This window comes from Danio aesculapii, chromosome 16 (assembly GCF_903798145.1).
Source record: "Danio aesculapii chromosome 16, fDanAes4.1, whole genome shotgun sequence".
Lineage (NCBI taxonomy): Eukaryota > Metazoa > Chordata > Actinopteri > Cypriniformes > Danionidae > Danio > Danio aesculapii.
Window position 1 is genome coordinate 12110002 of NC_079450.1, and position 15968 is coordinate 12125969.

A 15968-nucleotide genomic window follows, 5' to 3' on the forward strand; every position below is an offset into this window, starting at 1 on the left:
CTAAACTTGTTCCCAGATTACCTCGGAAGAACAAACTCTGTTGGAAGGATGAGAGAACTCAAAAACTCATTGTGAGAATGGAAATGTCTGCATATTTGTGCCAGTCTGTCTGATAAAATTGCTTAAAACACCTAAATATTTTAGAAAATGAAGTTAAAGTTTGCATGACCAATGATTGATCTTATTCACCGGTGACCCACCCATAAAGAAATATACAGCCTATTTTTTGATTACCTGACTGGCGCTTTAATGGCAGCACCCACTGATATAATTGATAAATGATGTGCTCCTATTGCACAGTGTCACTGTGAAGAATGAGAAAAAAATTGGCACGGTATCGGTTGTCGTGAACTATGCCACGTTACGTGAGAAGAAACGATTGAATGTTATGTCACGATGCCTATTTGTCATTTACAAATCCTTACGACACCCTACGTCAAGGAAATCATGCCAAAATCGTGTGATCTGACCAGGGCTTAACTCGAGTGTGAAGTTCACATCGAGTCAATTAAATGAAACAAAAATACTTTCCTGACACTTCCCTCTTGGTTCCTTTAGTTCCCCTCACATTTTCCATAGAAACACATAAACAAGATGGCAGCATTAGCAAGCAGGGAAGAACTTGGAGAAATGTCGTGCTCTTTGAAGTGAATAAATATAAAACTCAGTCGCAAAAATTTCAAAAAAGTCAAAATTTAGGGCTCTTAGTCACACATTCACCGTGTGCATTCACCAACTGTTTCCCCATCTAATGTTGGAATCCAACGTTGCTGTTTCCAGATAAATTACGTGACCCAGCCGAAAAGACGTTCAGTACGGTAAATATCAATGCTGACAAAACTCGCTCAGTGCACTAGACTAATCTTGCAGCTGCAGCGACTTCACGCAAATAAATCAATAAAATGCAACCCACTAGCCTAATGTCAGTAATTTATATGAACTAATATAACACAAAATAAAAATTAATAATCCTCTGAGTGCATGATTATTTGAAAAAACAAACATAAAATATATCATCTTGAAAAAGGTCCTCTTTTTAACAATCATATGAGTTTATTTTCACTGTAGTGTAATTGTGTAAAATGGTTTAATTTATAGTCATTAATATAAAACTCTTTTATGCAATTATAAATCAATCTTGTTAAATTTGGGGCTCTATCATACACCTGGTGCAATATGGCACAAGACGTGTTTGGCGTGATTTGTTGCTATTTTCAGACCAGTGCAACAGTAATTTTTACGTTTTGCGCCACATTGTTTTATATAGCAAATCTATTTGCGGCACTTTGTGTACTCATGGGTGTGCTGGTCTAGAAAGGAGGGAAGTTAAGACGCATTGTTTGCGCGTTGCTATTTTGAGGAACTGACATAGACTGTGTTATCGACCAACTAAAAGCTGGTCTAAAGTCGAGTGCAGAGCGTGTTAGTTATTCACCTTTGCAGGTCTAAACGCTTACACATTGCATAACTTCTTAAGGCCCAAGGTGTTTTTTAACATGCATTTTTTTTATTTCTCTTTGCTATTTGGGCTTATTGGAACCTAATTAGAATAAAGCCTAAGTAATCATCTTTTGATATGACTTGTGGTCCGAATTTACATAAAACACTTTTTCCTGAATTTTTTTAATGCATATATATACCATATAATTTTTTTTTTAACTTGCTTTGACTATCAGAGAGTAAAAACTAATTTTTTTCCCATTTTGGACAGTTAAAAATAGTGTTTGGGACATTTCATATGCTGCAAAACAATTCAAAGTATTTTATAGCCACTAAAGAGCTAAAAGTGCTGTTCACGAGTGTGGACACTCAAGCCCTAGGAGGTTAATACACACAGGATGTACAGCAATACACAAATATCTTTCCATGTAAAAAATAAACAAAAATTATTATTTTCTACATATAAAAAAAAAAACATTACCTTCATGTCGGGGGGCTTTTTTCAGTTTATTCATGACAATTTACATTAGTATAATGTTGTTATTATTAGCAGTATTATTTATTATATGCATATTTATATTTGTTTTAATAAAAACACGTTTAGATTTGTCCACTAGTCAGGTTTTGGAGATGAATGCATCACCATATGGGGCATAAGAATAGGTTGTGTGTTTGGATATAACTCAGTTTTTTGACCACACTTCATTATTGTTGTTCATTTATTCATTTGTTGGAAACTCTAACTGAATTTCGAAATGGTTTTAAAACAAATCTCTGCTCTTAACAAACAAAATTAAATATGTAGGCTAATGGATGTCTTCAGTGGAGTGCGTAAAACACTGTTTCATTATCTACAAGTAAAGAGAAAGTAAAGTGGCCGAATGGAAGAGGCTTGTTCTTTATCCTTGCGCTGCAGATGGTCTGTTTAACTGTTTTTTCGCTAGTGAAGCATTCAGTTTTGCCACTTACAAAGTCCGTCATGTAAATAGCAAATGTGCCATGGTGCAACGCAACTGACTCGTAAAGGGAATGGGAAATGAAACTCTAATTGGTTTAATGCATGTTATTGTCAAAACACACTCATAACTCATTAAGAGAATAAGCACAACCTTGTTAGACCACGCGCCAGGGTGCAGAGTGTATTTTTCCACCCTTAAAATAGTAAAGATTGATTTAAATCATAAATTGATTTTTAATGAAAAGATCTGGGATATTTTAAAAAGACCATATCGCCAAGCCCTTTATTGATAGCACAGCTTAGAATGTTTATCGGCCAGTCAGAATCAAGCATTCAACGACCTTGTAGTGTGCTGTAAATATTTTAATATCTGCTTTCAGCTTCTGACATGCATGCTGGATTGAGACCTTTTTTTAAAAAAAAAAACATATGGTGTAAAAGCCAGAATGGGTTAGAATCATTTTCTTCTCAAATATTGCCTTAAAACTAAACCTTTTTTGTTTTTTGTTTTTTTTGTTTCAGTAAGGCTTAATAATAAACATGAATGAAGGCTGGATCTCTTCCAAACTGATATGATTTTTGACTGTTTTGTTATGGTTTATGACTGTTTTGTTTCTGACATTTGCATTTTGGGTCTGGATTGAGTAAAAGCTCAGACAGTGTGAGATGTGTGCGATCCACATGTTTTCAGGGTAGGAGGGCAGAAGTCAGGGGTCAGTGAAAGCAGACCTGCTCACCATCAGGGCATTGCTGCGACTTTATCCTTGAGGGGTGAAAGGTCATGGAGTTGAACAGAAGTGATTGTCTAGTGGGTTCAGAGTATCAGGGTTGACTGGTTGGCTTCAGAAATACTGTACCTGCTGCTAAAAAAACCCAAGCATGTGTTTGCATTGAGGTCCAGTGACAACTACAAACTTTATCATATGATGAATGAGGTGGCTTTAATTATTAATTGTAATGTTTATTACTGTTTATGCTTGTTGTCAGCTGTAGTTTGTTTAAGCCTAATTTTATTTTATTAGCCTAATTTGATATTTATTTCCTTATTTATTCATTTATTTATTCATTTTTGTGTTTGTTTGTTTTCTAGCCTAATTTAGTAATTGGCAGTCAATTGTACTTTAATTAGTTTTGTTTATTATTTTTTCTTTGTGCTTTTTTTGTTGCCATTTTATTTTGTTGCTGCTTTTAGTTTTGTTGTGTTTTGTTTTTGTTTGTTGGCATTATTCCTGTTGTTGCCATTTTGTTTTTCTTTTGTTTTGTTGGCGCTTTAGTTTTTTTGTTTTGTTGCAGTTTTGTTTTTGTTTTGTTGTCATTTTTGTATTGTTGCCATTTTGTTTTTTGTTTTGTTGCTGTTTTGCTTTTGTTTTGTTGCCATTTTTTGTATTATTGCCATTTTGTTTTGTTGCTGTTTTTTTTATTAGTTTAATTGCCATTTTGTTTTGATTTCTTGCTGTTTTGTTGCTTTTTTGTTTTTTTGCTATTTTGTTTTGCATTGTTGTTGTTTTGTTTTATTTTTGTTTTGTTGCCATTTTATTTTGTTGCGTTTTGGTTTTTTTGCTGCTTTGTTTTCTGTTTTGTTGCCTTTTTTGTTGTTTGTTGCTGTTTTGTTTTTGTTTGTTAGCATTATTCCCATTGTTGCCATTTTGTTTTTCTATTGTTTTGTTGCCGCTTTAGTTTTGTTGTTTTGTTGCAGTTTTGTTACCGTTTTTTTTATTTGTTCTTGTTTTGTTTTTGTTTTGTTGTCATTTTTGTATTATTGCCATTTTGTTTTGATTTCTTGCCGTTTTGTTTTTTGTTTTGTTGCTTTTTTGTTCTTTTTGCCATTTTGTATTTTTATTTTTGTTTAGTTTTTTTTTGTTTTGTTGCCGTTTTGTTGTTTTTGTGTTGTGTTTTTGCCATTTTGTTGCCATTTTGTTGTTGTTGTTTTGTTGCTGTTCTGTTTTTAGTTTTGTTGCCAATTTGTGGCTGTTTTGTTGCTGTTTTGTTTTTGTTTGTTGATTGGATTTGGTTTGTTTTAGGTGTGTGTTGATTTTGTGGGAATGCTAACAATTTGTTTCTCTCAATCACACACTATATTTCAGATAAACAAAATATGAGCGTCAAATGTAAATTTGTCTAACTCTTAGCTTATGCCAAATACGGCAAATAAAACTTCAGCAAAGTTTTGTGTTCATTATGCGGATCTGCATTAAACAAACTCCTTAGCGTTAAGCATGCAAACTCTCCCATCAGAGTCAGTGATCGGCGTGAGAATGCTGGTGTTTTGAGTTAGCTGGATTCTGGGTAACACCAAGCCACTCTGTCGTAGTAAAGAGATCGGCGTGCTCAATAATTCAGCCTGCTAATGAATGTTGCAGGGGCAAATGTGGGACCAAACCTCCTCTAATCGACAGCTTATGGCGTTGGACCCCAGTGTTTGCTTTCCACGGCTGCAGCTGATTGACAGGAGAACATACAAAATGAATGTACGTCATGCATGCGTCCAGCTAGCGTTTCAGGGTCTGTCTCCAGCCTTTGACCCTCTGCTCTCTTACTGTAATGAGACGGTGCATGAAGAAACGTCATGCTTATGTAAAAGTCCCATAAAAACTGATCTGCTTCAGGATCGAGGTGTGGTTGTGACTGCTGCTGCATGTGTTATTGATATTTAATGACATGTCTGCAGCATATCGGGTTCAGCACTATAGTCAGTGTGAGCACTGGTTTATATAGTATATACACTACCTGACAAAAGTCTTGTCGCATATCCAAGTTTTAGGAACAACAAATAATAACTGGACTTAAAGTTGATCATTTGGTATCAGAAGTGGCTTAAAGGCAATGGCCTCTAGATTACGCTTATTTCACCAAAATAAAATATGATCATGCCTTGATTTTTTTATTATTTAATTAGGAAAGTAAGGTCACACTTTGTTTAGGCAGAAGTCTTGTCACTTAACAGAAATAATGTACAATATAGAATATAAAGTCATGGTGCAGTGGAAAAAGAATTAATATTGTGTATGACTCCCATGAGCTTGGAGGACTGCATCCATACATGTCTGCAATGACTCAAATAACTTATTAATAAAGTCATCTGGAATGGCAAAGAAAGCGTTCTTGCAGGACTCCGAGAGTTCACCAAGATTATTTGGATTAATTTTTAATGTCCACCTCCCTCATCTTACCCTAAACATGCTCAATAATGTTCATATCTGGTGACTGGGCTGGCCAATTCTGGAGCACCTAGACTTTCTTTGCTTTCAGGAACTTTGATGTGGACGCTGAAGTATGAGGAGGAGTGCTATCCTGCTGAAGAATTTCCCCTCTCCTGTGGTTTTTAATGTAATGGGCAGCCCAAATGTCTTGATACCTCAGGCTGTTGATGTTGCCATCCACTCTGCAGATACTCGCACACCCCCATATTATATGTAATCCCAAACCATGATCGTTTTCTTCACCAAATTTGACTGATTTCTGTGAGAATCTTGGGTCCATGCGGGTTCCAATAGATCTTCTGTAGTATTTGTGATGATTGGGGTGCAGTTCATCAGATGATTCATCGGGAAAATCTCCCTTCTGCCACTTTTCCAAATGATCAACTAGAAGTCACGTTAGTATTTGTTGCTCTTATAACTGGGATCTACGACAAGACTATTGTCAGGTAGTGTATGCACACACTTTAATTTACTTTAAAAACATGCCTGAGCAAACATCCACTGAATGTGGTCTGATTAGACATTACAAATGACTGTTGTCTGTTTGGCTGTGTTCTGACTGACTGTGTTTTAATGGGCCATTTTCTGGTTTTCAGTGTTCTGATTATCCATGTTCTGATTAACTATGTATTGACTGCCTGTATTCTGATCAGCTGTGGTCTAATTTGCTCACTGACTATTCTTATTGGCTGTGTACTGACTGACCGGCCCTGTTTTTTGATGGCATTCTGATTGGCTGTGTACTAACTGACTGTATTCTGATTGACTGTGTATTGGCTGCCTGTATTCTGATTAGCCATGGTCTAATTGGCCGACCGACTATGTTCTTATTGGTTGTGTACTGACTGACTAGCCCTATTTTCTGACTGCATTCTGATTGGGTTCGGACTATCTGTATTCAAATTTGCCGTGTTTTTATTGACTGTGTACTGATTGTGTTCTAAATGGCTGTGCTCTGATTTGCTGCTTACTGACTCTGATTGACAGTGCATTCACTGCCTACATTGCGATTAGCCGTGGTCTAATTGGCTGACAGACTGTGTTCTGATTGGCTGTGTACTGATTATCTGTGTTTTAATTGGTTGTGTATTGACTGACTGGCACTGTGTTTCTGACTGCATTCTGATTGGCTGAGTGTAGATTGTGTTCTGACTGTCTGTATTAACTACACTGTTCCTATTTAACTACACTGTTCCTATTTACTGTGACCTTTTATGTGAAGCTGCTTTGACACAATCTACATTGTATAAGCGCTATACAAATAAAGGTGAATTGAATTGAATTGAATTGTATTCTAATTAGCTGTTTTTTTATTGGCTATGTACTAACTTGACTGACTGTGTTCTGATTGGCTGTGTTCTGACTGACTTTGTTTTGATTTACTGTGTACTGACTGGCTTTGCTCTGATTAGTTGTTTTCTGATAGGTTGTGCTTTGATTAGCTGTGTTTTGATTAGTTGTGTACTGACTGACTGTGTTCTGATTGGCTGTGTACTAACTGGCTTTGCTCTGATTCGTTGTTTACTGATAGGTTGTGCTTTGATTAGCTGTGTTTTGATTGGTTGTGTTCTGATTGGCTGTGTTCTGACTGACTGTGTTCTGATTGGCTGTGTTTTGACTGACTTTGTTCTGATTGACTGTGAATTTATTGGCTTTGCTCTGATTGGCAGTGTTCAGAGAGGTTGTGCTTTGATTAGTTGTGTTCTGACTGACTTTGTTCTGATTGGCTGTGTACTGACTGGCTTTGCTCTGATTGGCAGTGTTCAGAGAGGTTGTGCTTTGATTTGCTGTGTTTTGATTGGATGTGTACTGACTGACTGACTGTACTTTTTTGCTGTGTTCTGATTCGCTGTGTACTAACTGACTGTGTTCTGATTGGCTGTGTATTGACAGCCTGCATTCTACTAAGCCATGTTCCTATTGGCTGTGTACTGATTGTGTTCTGACTGACTTGTGTTCTTATAGGCCATGTTCTGATTGGCCGTGTACTAACTTACTGTGGTCTGATTGGCTGTGTTGTGTGTTCTGATTGGCTGTTCTGACTGAATGTTTTATTACCCGTTTACCAAATGACTGGCCATGTTTTCTGACTGACTGTGTACTGATTGTGTTCTGACCTGTTGTGCTCTCTAATTGTCTGTTCTGACTGTCTGTGTACTGACTGGCTGTGCTCAGATTAGTTCTGTTCTGATCGGCTGTGCCTTGATCAGCTGTGTTCTGATTGGTCATGTAGTGATGTTCTGTTTAGTTGTGTTCTGACTTACTGTGCTGTAATGGGCCATGTTCTGATTGGCTGTGTACTAAATTACTCTGGTCTGGCATTGGCTGTGTGCTGATTGTGTGTTCTGACTGACTGTGTTCTGGTTAGCTGTTCTGACTGAAGGTTTATTATCTGTTTACTGAATGACTGGCCATGTTTTCTGACTGTGTACTGATTGTGTTCTGACTTGCTGTGCTCTAATTGGCTGTTTTCTGACTGGTCGTGTACTGACTGGCTGTACTCTGATTAGCTGTGTTCTGATTGGTAGTGTAGTGATGAACTGTTTAGTTGTGTTCTGACTGTGTTCTTATGAGCCATGTTCTGATTGGCTGTGTACTGATAGTGTTCTGATTGGCTGTGTTGTGTGTTCTGACTGACTGCTCTGATTGGCTTTTTTGACTGAATGTTTTAATATCGGTTTACCGAATGACTGGCCGTGTTTTCTGACTGATTGTGTACTGACTTGCTGTTTCCCGACCGACTGTGTTCTGACTGACTGTGATCTGATAAGCTGTGTTTTGATAGGTTGTGTAGTGATGTTCTGACTGACTGTTCTAATGAGCCATGTTTTGATTGGCTGTGTACTAACTTACTGTGGTCTGATTGTGTTCTGATTGGCTGTGTTGTGTGTTCTGACTGACTACATTCTGATTGGCTGTTCTGTCTGAATATGTTCTTATTATCTGTTTACTGATTGACTGGCTTTTGTTTGACTGACTGTGTTCTCATTGGCTGTGCTCTGATTAGCCATGTTCTGATTAGCTGTGTGATTTGGCTGTGTTCTGATATGTTGTGCTTTGATTAGCAGTGTTATGATTGGCAGAGTTCTTATAGGTCATGCTTTGATTTGCAGTGTTCTGATTATCTGCTTTCTGATAGGTCGTGCTTTGATTAGCAGTTTTATGATTGGCTGAGTTCTTATAGGTAATGCTTTGATTTGCCGTGTTCTAATTGGCTGTGTTCTGTCTCGTGCAGGAAATTGCACCAGCAGTTTGAAATGTACAAGGATCAGGTGCAGAAGATGGGTGAGGAGGCTCAGAGCGGCCCGGAGCAGAAGAGCGACGCTCCCACCTGCGGAATCTGCCATAAAACCAAGTTTGCCGACGGCTGTGGCCACCTCTGTTCTTATTGCCAAACCAAGTTCTGTGCTCGATGTGGAGGAAGAGTTTCACTGCGCTCTAACAAGGTACAGACGTGTGGTACACACAAACACTGCTTCCAGCTGGACGCCAGCTACTGTCTGTAAAACGGAATATGTGGCCAAATTGTTAACAGAATAAACAAAAACGTTTGCATATACATATTTGATGGAAAAATGTTTTCGTAACAGATGTAGTATTACTGAGAGTTTTATTTCCAGGTTAAAACTGAGGTGGAAAATGTATAATTTTGGTGCAGTTTCTGATATTAATATGGACAAAGAGTAAGATAAATGCAATGTAAAAAATGGAAATATAGATAATAATTAATATAATAAAGAAATGAAAATTTATTTAACAGTGTAGAAGATGCATGCATAAAAATAATATAAATATTAATTATTATTCTAGATTTCTAAATTTTAACTGTGTGGAAGATGCATGCATCAAAAAGACAAATATAAGTTATTCTATATTTTAACAGTGTAGAAGATACATGCATTAAAAATCATAAATATTAGTTATTCTATATTTCTCATTTTGATGCATGCATACAATAAAGAAATATAGAACAATAATTAATATGTATGATTTTTAACAGTGTAGCAGAGGCATGCATATAAATATTAGTTTTTATATTACTAAATTTTTAATGTAATATTTTACATTTGATGTATTTTTTGATGTATTTTTAATTTAATGTAATTTTAATGCATTATTTTTACTGCATACATTAAACAAATCATATAAATATATTATCCTGAATTTCCCATTAGTTACAAAAACTTTGTGAATCTGTGTTTTCTGATTGCTCAAACATCCAGTTTTAATGTAGGCTATGTTATACATAGTGAACTACATAGAGTGGACTACACATAGTGTCATTAGTATTTTATTCTATACATATCCTCTATTTAAACAGGATTATTTTAAGAGTTGTTTTGGAGAAAAAGTGACATTGAGAGATGTAGTTTCTTTACTGTAATTTACACAATGTCTTATATAAATCGTGTAACAGCAGAGTATTATGCTATTGCTTTGAACAAATTCAATATTTACAGGAGAGAGAGAGAAAAATTTTGAGGAAGAGGTCTTGTAGCTCAATTCAGAGACAGTGGATTAAAATTAGCATTTTGGCTAACTCTGGTGCTTTTGCAGCAATGCTAATGTCTATGTCCTTTCCAAATAAAGCAATAAATAAATAAGTATAGGAGGTTTTCCAGGGAAACCAAACATATGTACTTGCAGTGCAGTGCGAGTCGCTTTGGATTAAGTCGTCTGGTAAATGTAAAAAAGCAAAATAAACAAACCTAGTGGAGCAGTAAACGCAGTGGCCACAAGATGGCGTCCTCTCTCTGTTTTTCCAGAGCGATTCCTGAATCGGCCAGAAAGTGCTTCTCTAACCTCTTCATGTCTCTCTCTAGCGTCAGACACTCCTGTTCAGTGGTTTTGGCTGTGAGAAATAAGCGCTTTGGTCGCTTGCAGTAGTACATGAAGATCTCTTTATGTGTGTCTGAATGTCACTCACTGTTGTTCTCCCTCTTCTTTGTTCCCTTGTCTTTCTCTCTCCTGCTTTTCCTCCCCTGTGGAAATGCAACAGGAGGATAAAGTGGTCAGCATCCCCTTTCTTTCTTGTCTGTGTTTTTTGATATTCAACTTAGATGTGCATACTTACTGTAGATGCACTGCACACCTTCATTAAAGGTGCTGTAAGCGATCTATTGTTTCTCTTGTGGAGGAGTAGTATGCACCTAATGAGGCTCGTGCCGGTGGTAAGGACTATACATTTATGTGTAAGGTTACAGTGATGACTTTATTTATTTTGTTTTATTATTTATTTTTTTTAAATGTTAATTAATTAATGCATTTATTCATTCATTTAAATGTTTTATTTATTTAAACATATTTATTTTTTTTAGGATGGCATTTGGATAATTAGTATAATTATATAATAATTTGCAATAAATTCATACATATTTTTATAATTATGACATTAATCTCATTGCTAAAAATTCTAATCAATTAATTAAATATTTGTAGAAATGATTTAAATATCTGTGTATTTGTTTTTTATTTATTTATTTATTTTTATTTAAACAGTAACATTTATATAATTATAATTAAAAATAATGTATGTAAATCATATGATATAAATTACTCTAATATAATTATCATAATTTGCAATAAATTCATACACATATTTTGTAAATATGAGATTAATCTCATTGCTAATTAATATACATTAGTTGGGACTTTTATTAATTAATATAATATTGCTAGAAATGTCTTAAATATCATTATTTGTTTGTTTGTTTGTTTGTTTGTTTGTTTTTTACATTTTACTTTTAAATGTATTAGCAGTTTTTTCCACTGATAGCAAAATAGCCTACGTTAGCAAAACATCTGAAATCGCTTACAGAACCTGGACCTAAATGACATAAGGTTGATGGAAGTTACACGTGATGAACTGGTAAAATGACATGGCATCACCCTCATTTCAGCATCAGCACCTCTTCATTTGTTTTACGAGGAAAAAAACAGCTTGTGCTTTTTTTTTTTTCATTCTTCCAGTGGTCGTGACTGAATACTGTCAGATGATATAATAGCCACAATTAATGATGACTGTATTGCTTTATTCTCTTATCAATTCTTTTTTAACAATTGATTTTAACAGTAAAATTCTGAAGACAAAATGGAGATTTTAGTATAACTCTTCTGCTTTAGATGTCTGAGAAAAAGACCTAGAAATCTCAAGTACTGATCGACTTTTCAGTTTCAGGTTGTTTATTAAGGCAAGACAATGCAGGTGAATTGGGTAAAACAATAGTTTTCACCATACTTCCCTAGTTGATGAATTACATTATGAATTGCCTTTTTTTGTAAATGTTTAAATATGTAAATCAAGCATTATCATATTAAATAGATGGAAATTTGCTTTCTTAGCAGGTTAACAATTCTTCTTTCTTTTTTGGCCATATTATGGCCAAATGTTGTATAATCAGGCAAATATTCCGTATGAAGACATCCCTTTGTAAAAACGTTCAGAACATGCAGTGCTCAGTAAATTTAAGTACACCCCTCTAAAATCTATCTTTTACATTCATATTTTTAACTGGAAGCTCTACAATATTATATTTGTGCATATACATTCGATTAGTCAGCACTGAAGCCAAATCTGAAGCTTGTCTAACAAAATAACTTACAATAAAGGTCCAAAAACTAGTACAGCCAAATTTATGTTATAGAAAAATATTAAATACAAATTTAAAAAAAGAGAAAAAAAAATCAACATAAGCAACAAAATAAAAAAAATATAGTTGAAATGTTGTAGGTTGTCTTTTTTTTTTTTTTTTTGCTTGAATTTAATTTTATTATCTTTCAATTTCTAAATATGTTTGGTGATAAAATATTACTTTAATAAATGTATCTGTTTAAAAAATCTGTTTTGTTTAAATGCACCAAAATACATATATTCACTAAGAAATGGATGCAAATATTCATTTTCAAAATGGGGTGTACTCCGTTATGCTGAACAAGATAAGATTGAAGCTCTAAGGTTTATGTTCCGTATGTAGGTATGTAAGTGGAGATTTATGATTAAACTTTTTTAGAGAACAACTTTAGAAATATGTATTATAAATAAGGTGTGACAACAGAAACACTAAGTGTAATTTGCATTGTTATTTTAAACTTTACATTAGACTGACAAAAGCCAAAAAGTACAAACCTTAAAACTGACAAGGACTTGAAAAAGCAGTGTTTTTGCCTGCAGTGTGTGCATTTAAAGAGACCGTTCACCAAGAAATGACACTTCTGTCATCATTTACTCACACTTCCCTTGTTCCAAACCTGTTTGACTTTCTTTGTTCTCATGAACACAAAATAAGATATTTTGAAAAATGTTGCAAACTGGTGACCATTGACTAACATAGTGTTTGTTTTCCCTACACTGTAAAAAAAAAAGCCCTGATTGTCTTCATTTTTAAGCTGAATCAGTTTAACCTTATGAGTCCATTCAATTTATATTATGTTAACCTGACTTAAAGCAACTTAGTTTAATAAGTTACAATGAACTAAAATCAAATGTTGTCATGACTAATTGATCATATAATTTTTTAGTGTATGTGTATGTCAATGATTTCCAGTTTCCAACATTCTTCAAAATATCTACTTTTGTGCTCAGCAGAAAAAAAGAAACTCATAAACATTGGGAACCACCTGAGGATGAGTAAATATTGAGTCCAATTTTTTGTTCCATATTTACATTTAAACGGACTCTTTAAGAATAGAGATGACTGTTAAATGAGAAGCCACTCTGTGTTGTGAGTGTGGGAGATTGTTAGCTGTGTTAGTTGCGTGTGTGTGTGTGTGTATGAGTTTGGTGTTGTAGAAGTGTGTTGTTGGTCTTCAGGCTGTCCGGCTGCGTATTGCTTTGTACAGGAGGACAATAGAGCTCCTCTCGTGTTCCCCTGAGCACAGATGGTGATGCAGCAGGTTCAGCTGGAGTGTGAGCGTCACACACACACTTACACAGATATAAACATACGCACACATAAATGCGCACATACATATAGACACACACATAAACAATTACAGACACAAACACGCACATAAACAGTTGCAAACACAATGTGAGGTAAACATACCCAGCTCACAACCCATCACTGGACAGAGAAGGACCGCTACTCCAAACACAGAAGCCAAAAGATTTGATTGAAGATTACCAAAACAAACATTTTTTTTTTCAGTTTATTAACTTGCACGGATTAAATCACCTAAAGAATAACAATGTGCACTAGGAAAACAAACATCGTACATTTTAGTTTCACACAGACATTAAGGAGATTTCCATTGGTGGATTCCCACATTGAGCATCATGATGACCTTTGTTTTTCCTCTTAGTTAAGAGTGTGGTGTTTTCAGCTCTCTTTTCTCCTCGTCTGCTGTTTGTCTAAGGGCTGTTTGTCTCTGGGTTTCCTCTTCTGGAGATCTGTGTGTTGTATCTCTACATTCTCAGACTTGTGTGTTGAGCTTTTATTCGGCTACCAGTTAGAGGATTGAGTTCTTGGTGTCTGGATTGTGTTTCTGTTCTCTGTGGTTTTTCAACATTAAGGATTTGCGTGGAGCCTGAACTCCTGATTCTCACCTCTCTGACCCCTAAGATGGTTTACAGAAGAAAGATCTTCCCGTATCTGAATCTAGAAGCTGTCATTAGCTATATTTCCATATATTTCCATGAAATATTGCATGAAATCTTTGCAAATAAAGCACCGATTCCATCCAATGAGTCAAAGAAAAGGCAATAGTCGCTTGCTGATAAACTGGCGCCAAATATAAAAATTGTAATTAGCTGCAGTAGAAGCAACTGTGGGCCTTTTTTTCTTATATAATAAATTACTTATTAATGTTCAGTAGAAAAAATATCCAATAAAATAAAACACTTTTAAAATTAAATTTAATTGAATTTATTTATTTTTTTTACATTATATTAGACAGGTAATATAACATCATGTCTTTAGATAAGTGTCACTTTTCAAATAAACCAAATGTTTTAAGAAATAAAAAACATAAATATTATCTAAACACATTTATATTATATTAAATAAAATTATATCAAATTAAATTATACAAGGCGGTTCATTCCACTGTGGCGACCCCAGATTAATAAAGGGACTATGCCGAAAAGAAAATGAATAAATGAATGAATATTATACTATTTTGCCACGTGAGAAAATGTAAGTTAGCCTTGTCATGTCTTGATAAATGTATGGATTTAAACTAAAACTAAATACATTTTATTGTACATGCATGCATGTATACAGAAATACATACTTTGTTTTTCTATTTATTTATTGTTTAATTTATCATTTATTTACAGTATTTATTTAATTTTGTATTTAATTTTCTTGTTTATGTCTGTCCAATTTACATGCAAAAATGAAAAAAAACTGATTAAAAATATGATTCAATGGTATTATATTCAATTCACCATTATTTGTATAGCGCTTTTACAATGTAGATTGTGTCAAAGCAGCAAAACAGTGTAAAAGAAAATGAATTATTTTATTATACTATAATAAATATTTTATTATTACCTTATAATATTAATAATTCATTCATTCATTTTCTTTTAGGCTTGGTCGCTTTATTAATTTGGGGTTGCCAGAGCGGAATGAACCGCCAACTTAACCCTCACATGTTTTATGCAGCGGATGCCATTCCAGCTGCAGCCCATCACTGGGAAACACCCATACACTCCCATTCACACACATGCACTATGGACAATTTAGCTTACCTAATTCACCTATACCGCATGTCTTTGGACTGTGGGGATAACCGGAGGAAACCCACGCGAACACAGGGAGAACATGCACGCTCCACACAGAAATGCCAACAGACCTAGCCGAGGCTTGAACCAGCGACCTTCTTACTCAGAGGCGATTGTGCTTCCCACTGCGCCACCATGACTATTATATTATTTGCCACATGAGAAAATGTAAGTTAGCATCATGTGTCTTGATAAATGTACATTTTAAACAAAAAATAAATAGTTTTTATACTTTATTGTAAACATGCATGCATACATGAATATATTATTTATTTATTTATTTATTTATTTATTTATTTATTTATTTGTTTGTTTATTATGTTTTTCTATTTATCTATTTATATTCATTATTAGTTTTTTTTAGTTTTATATTTATTTATTCACATTATTTAATTATTTATTTAATCATGCATCTAATGAAAAAAACGTGCATCTAATGCTCACATGCAAAAATGAAAAAAATTCACATGCAAAAATGAAAAAAGCTTATTCAAATTATGATTAAATCCTATCACACTATAATAAATATTTTATTACTACTTTATTAATAATAATATTAATAATAATAATAATAATAATAATAATAATAAAAACACTTATCTTATGATCTAATTAATTTAAACTGATGTATATTTTGTTTTTA

General features: G+C 34.4%; 1 protein-coding gene across 1 annotated transcript in view; it reads left to right on the forward strand.

The window, feature by feature from the left end:
* The window catches only part of rims2a (regulating synaptic membrane exocytosis 2a), a 290481-nt gene that overhangs the window by 53765 nt on the left and 220748 nt on the right, over positions 1–15968 (forward strand). Inside the window, exon 4 of the mRNA XM_056475706.1 lies at positions 8834–9044. Coding sequence (XP_056331681.1) covers positions 8834–9044 — 211 coding nt within the window. The remainder of the gene's footprint in view (positions 1–8833; positions 9045–15968) is intronic.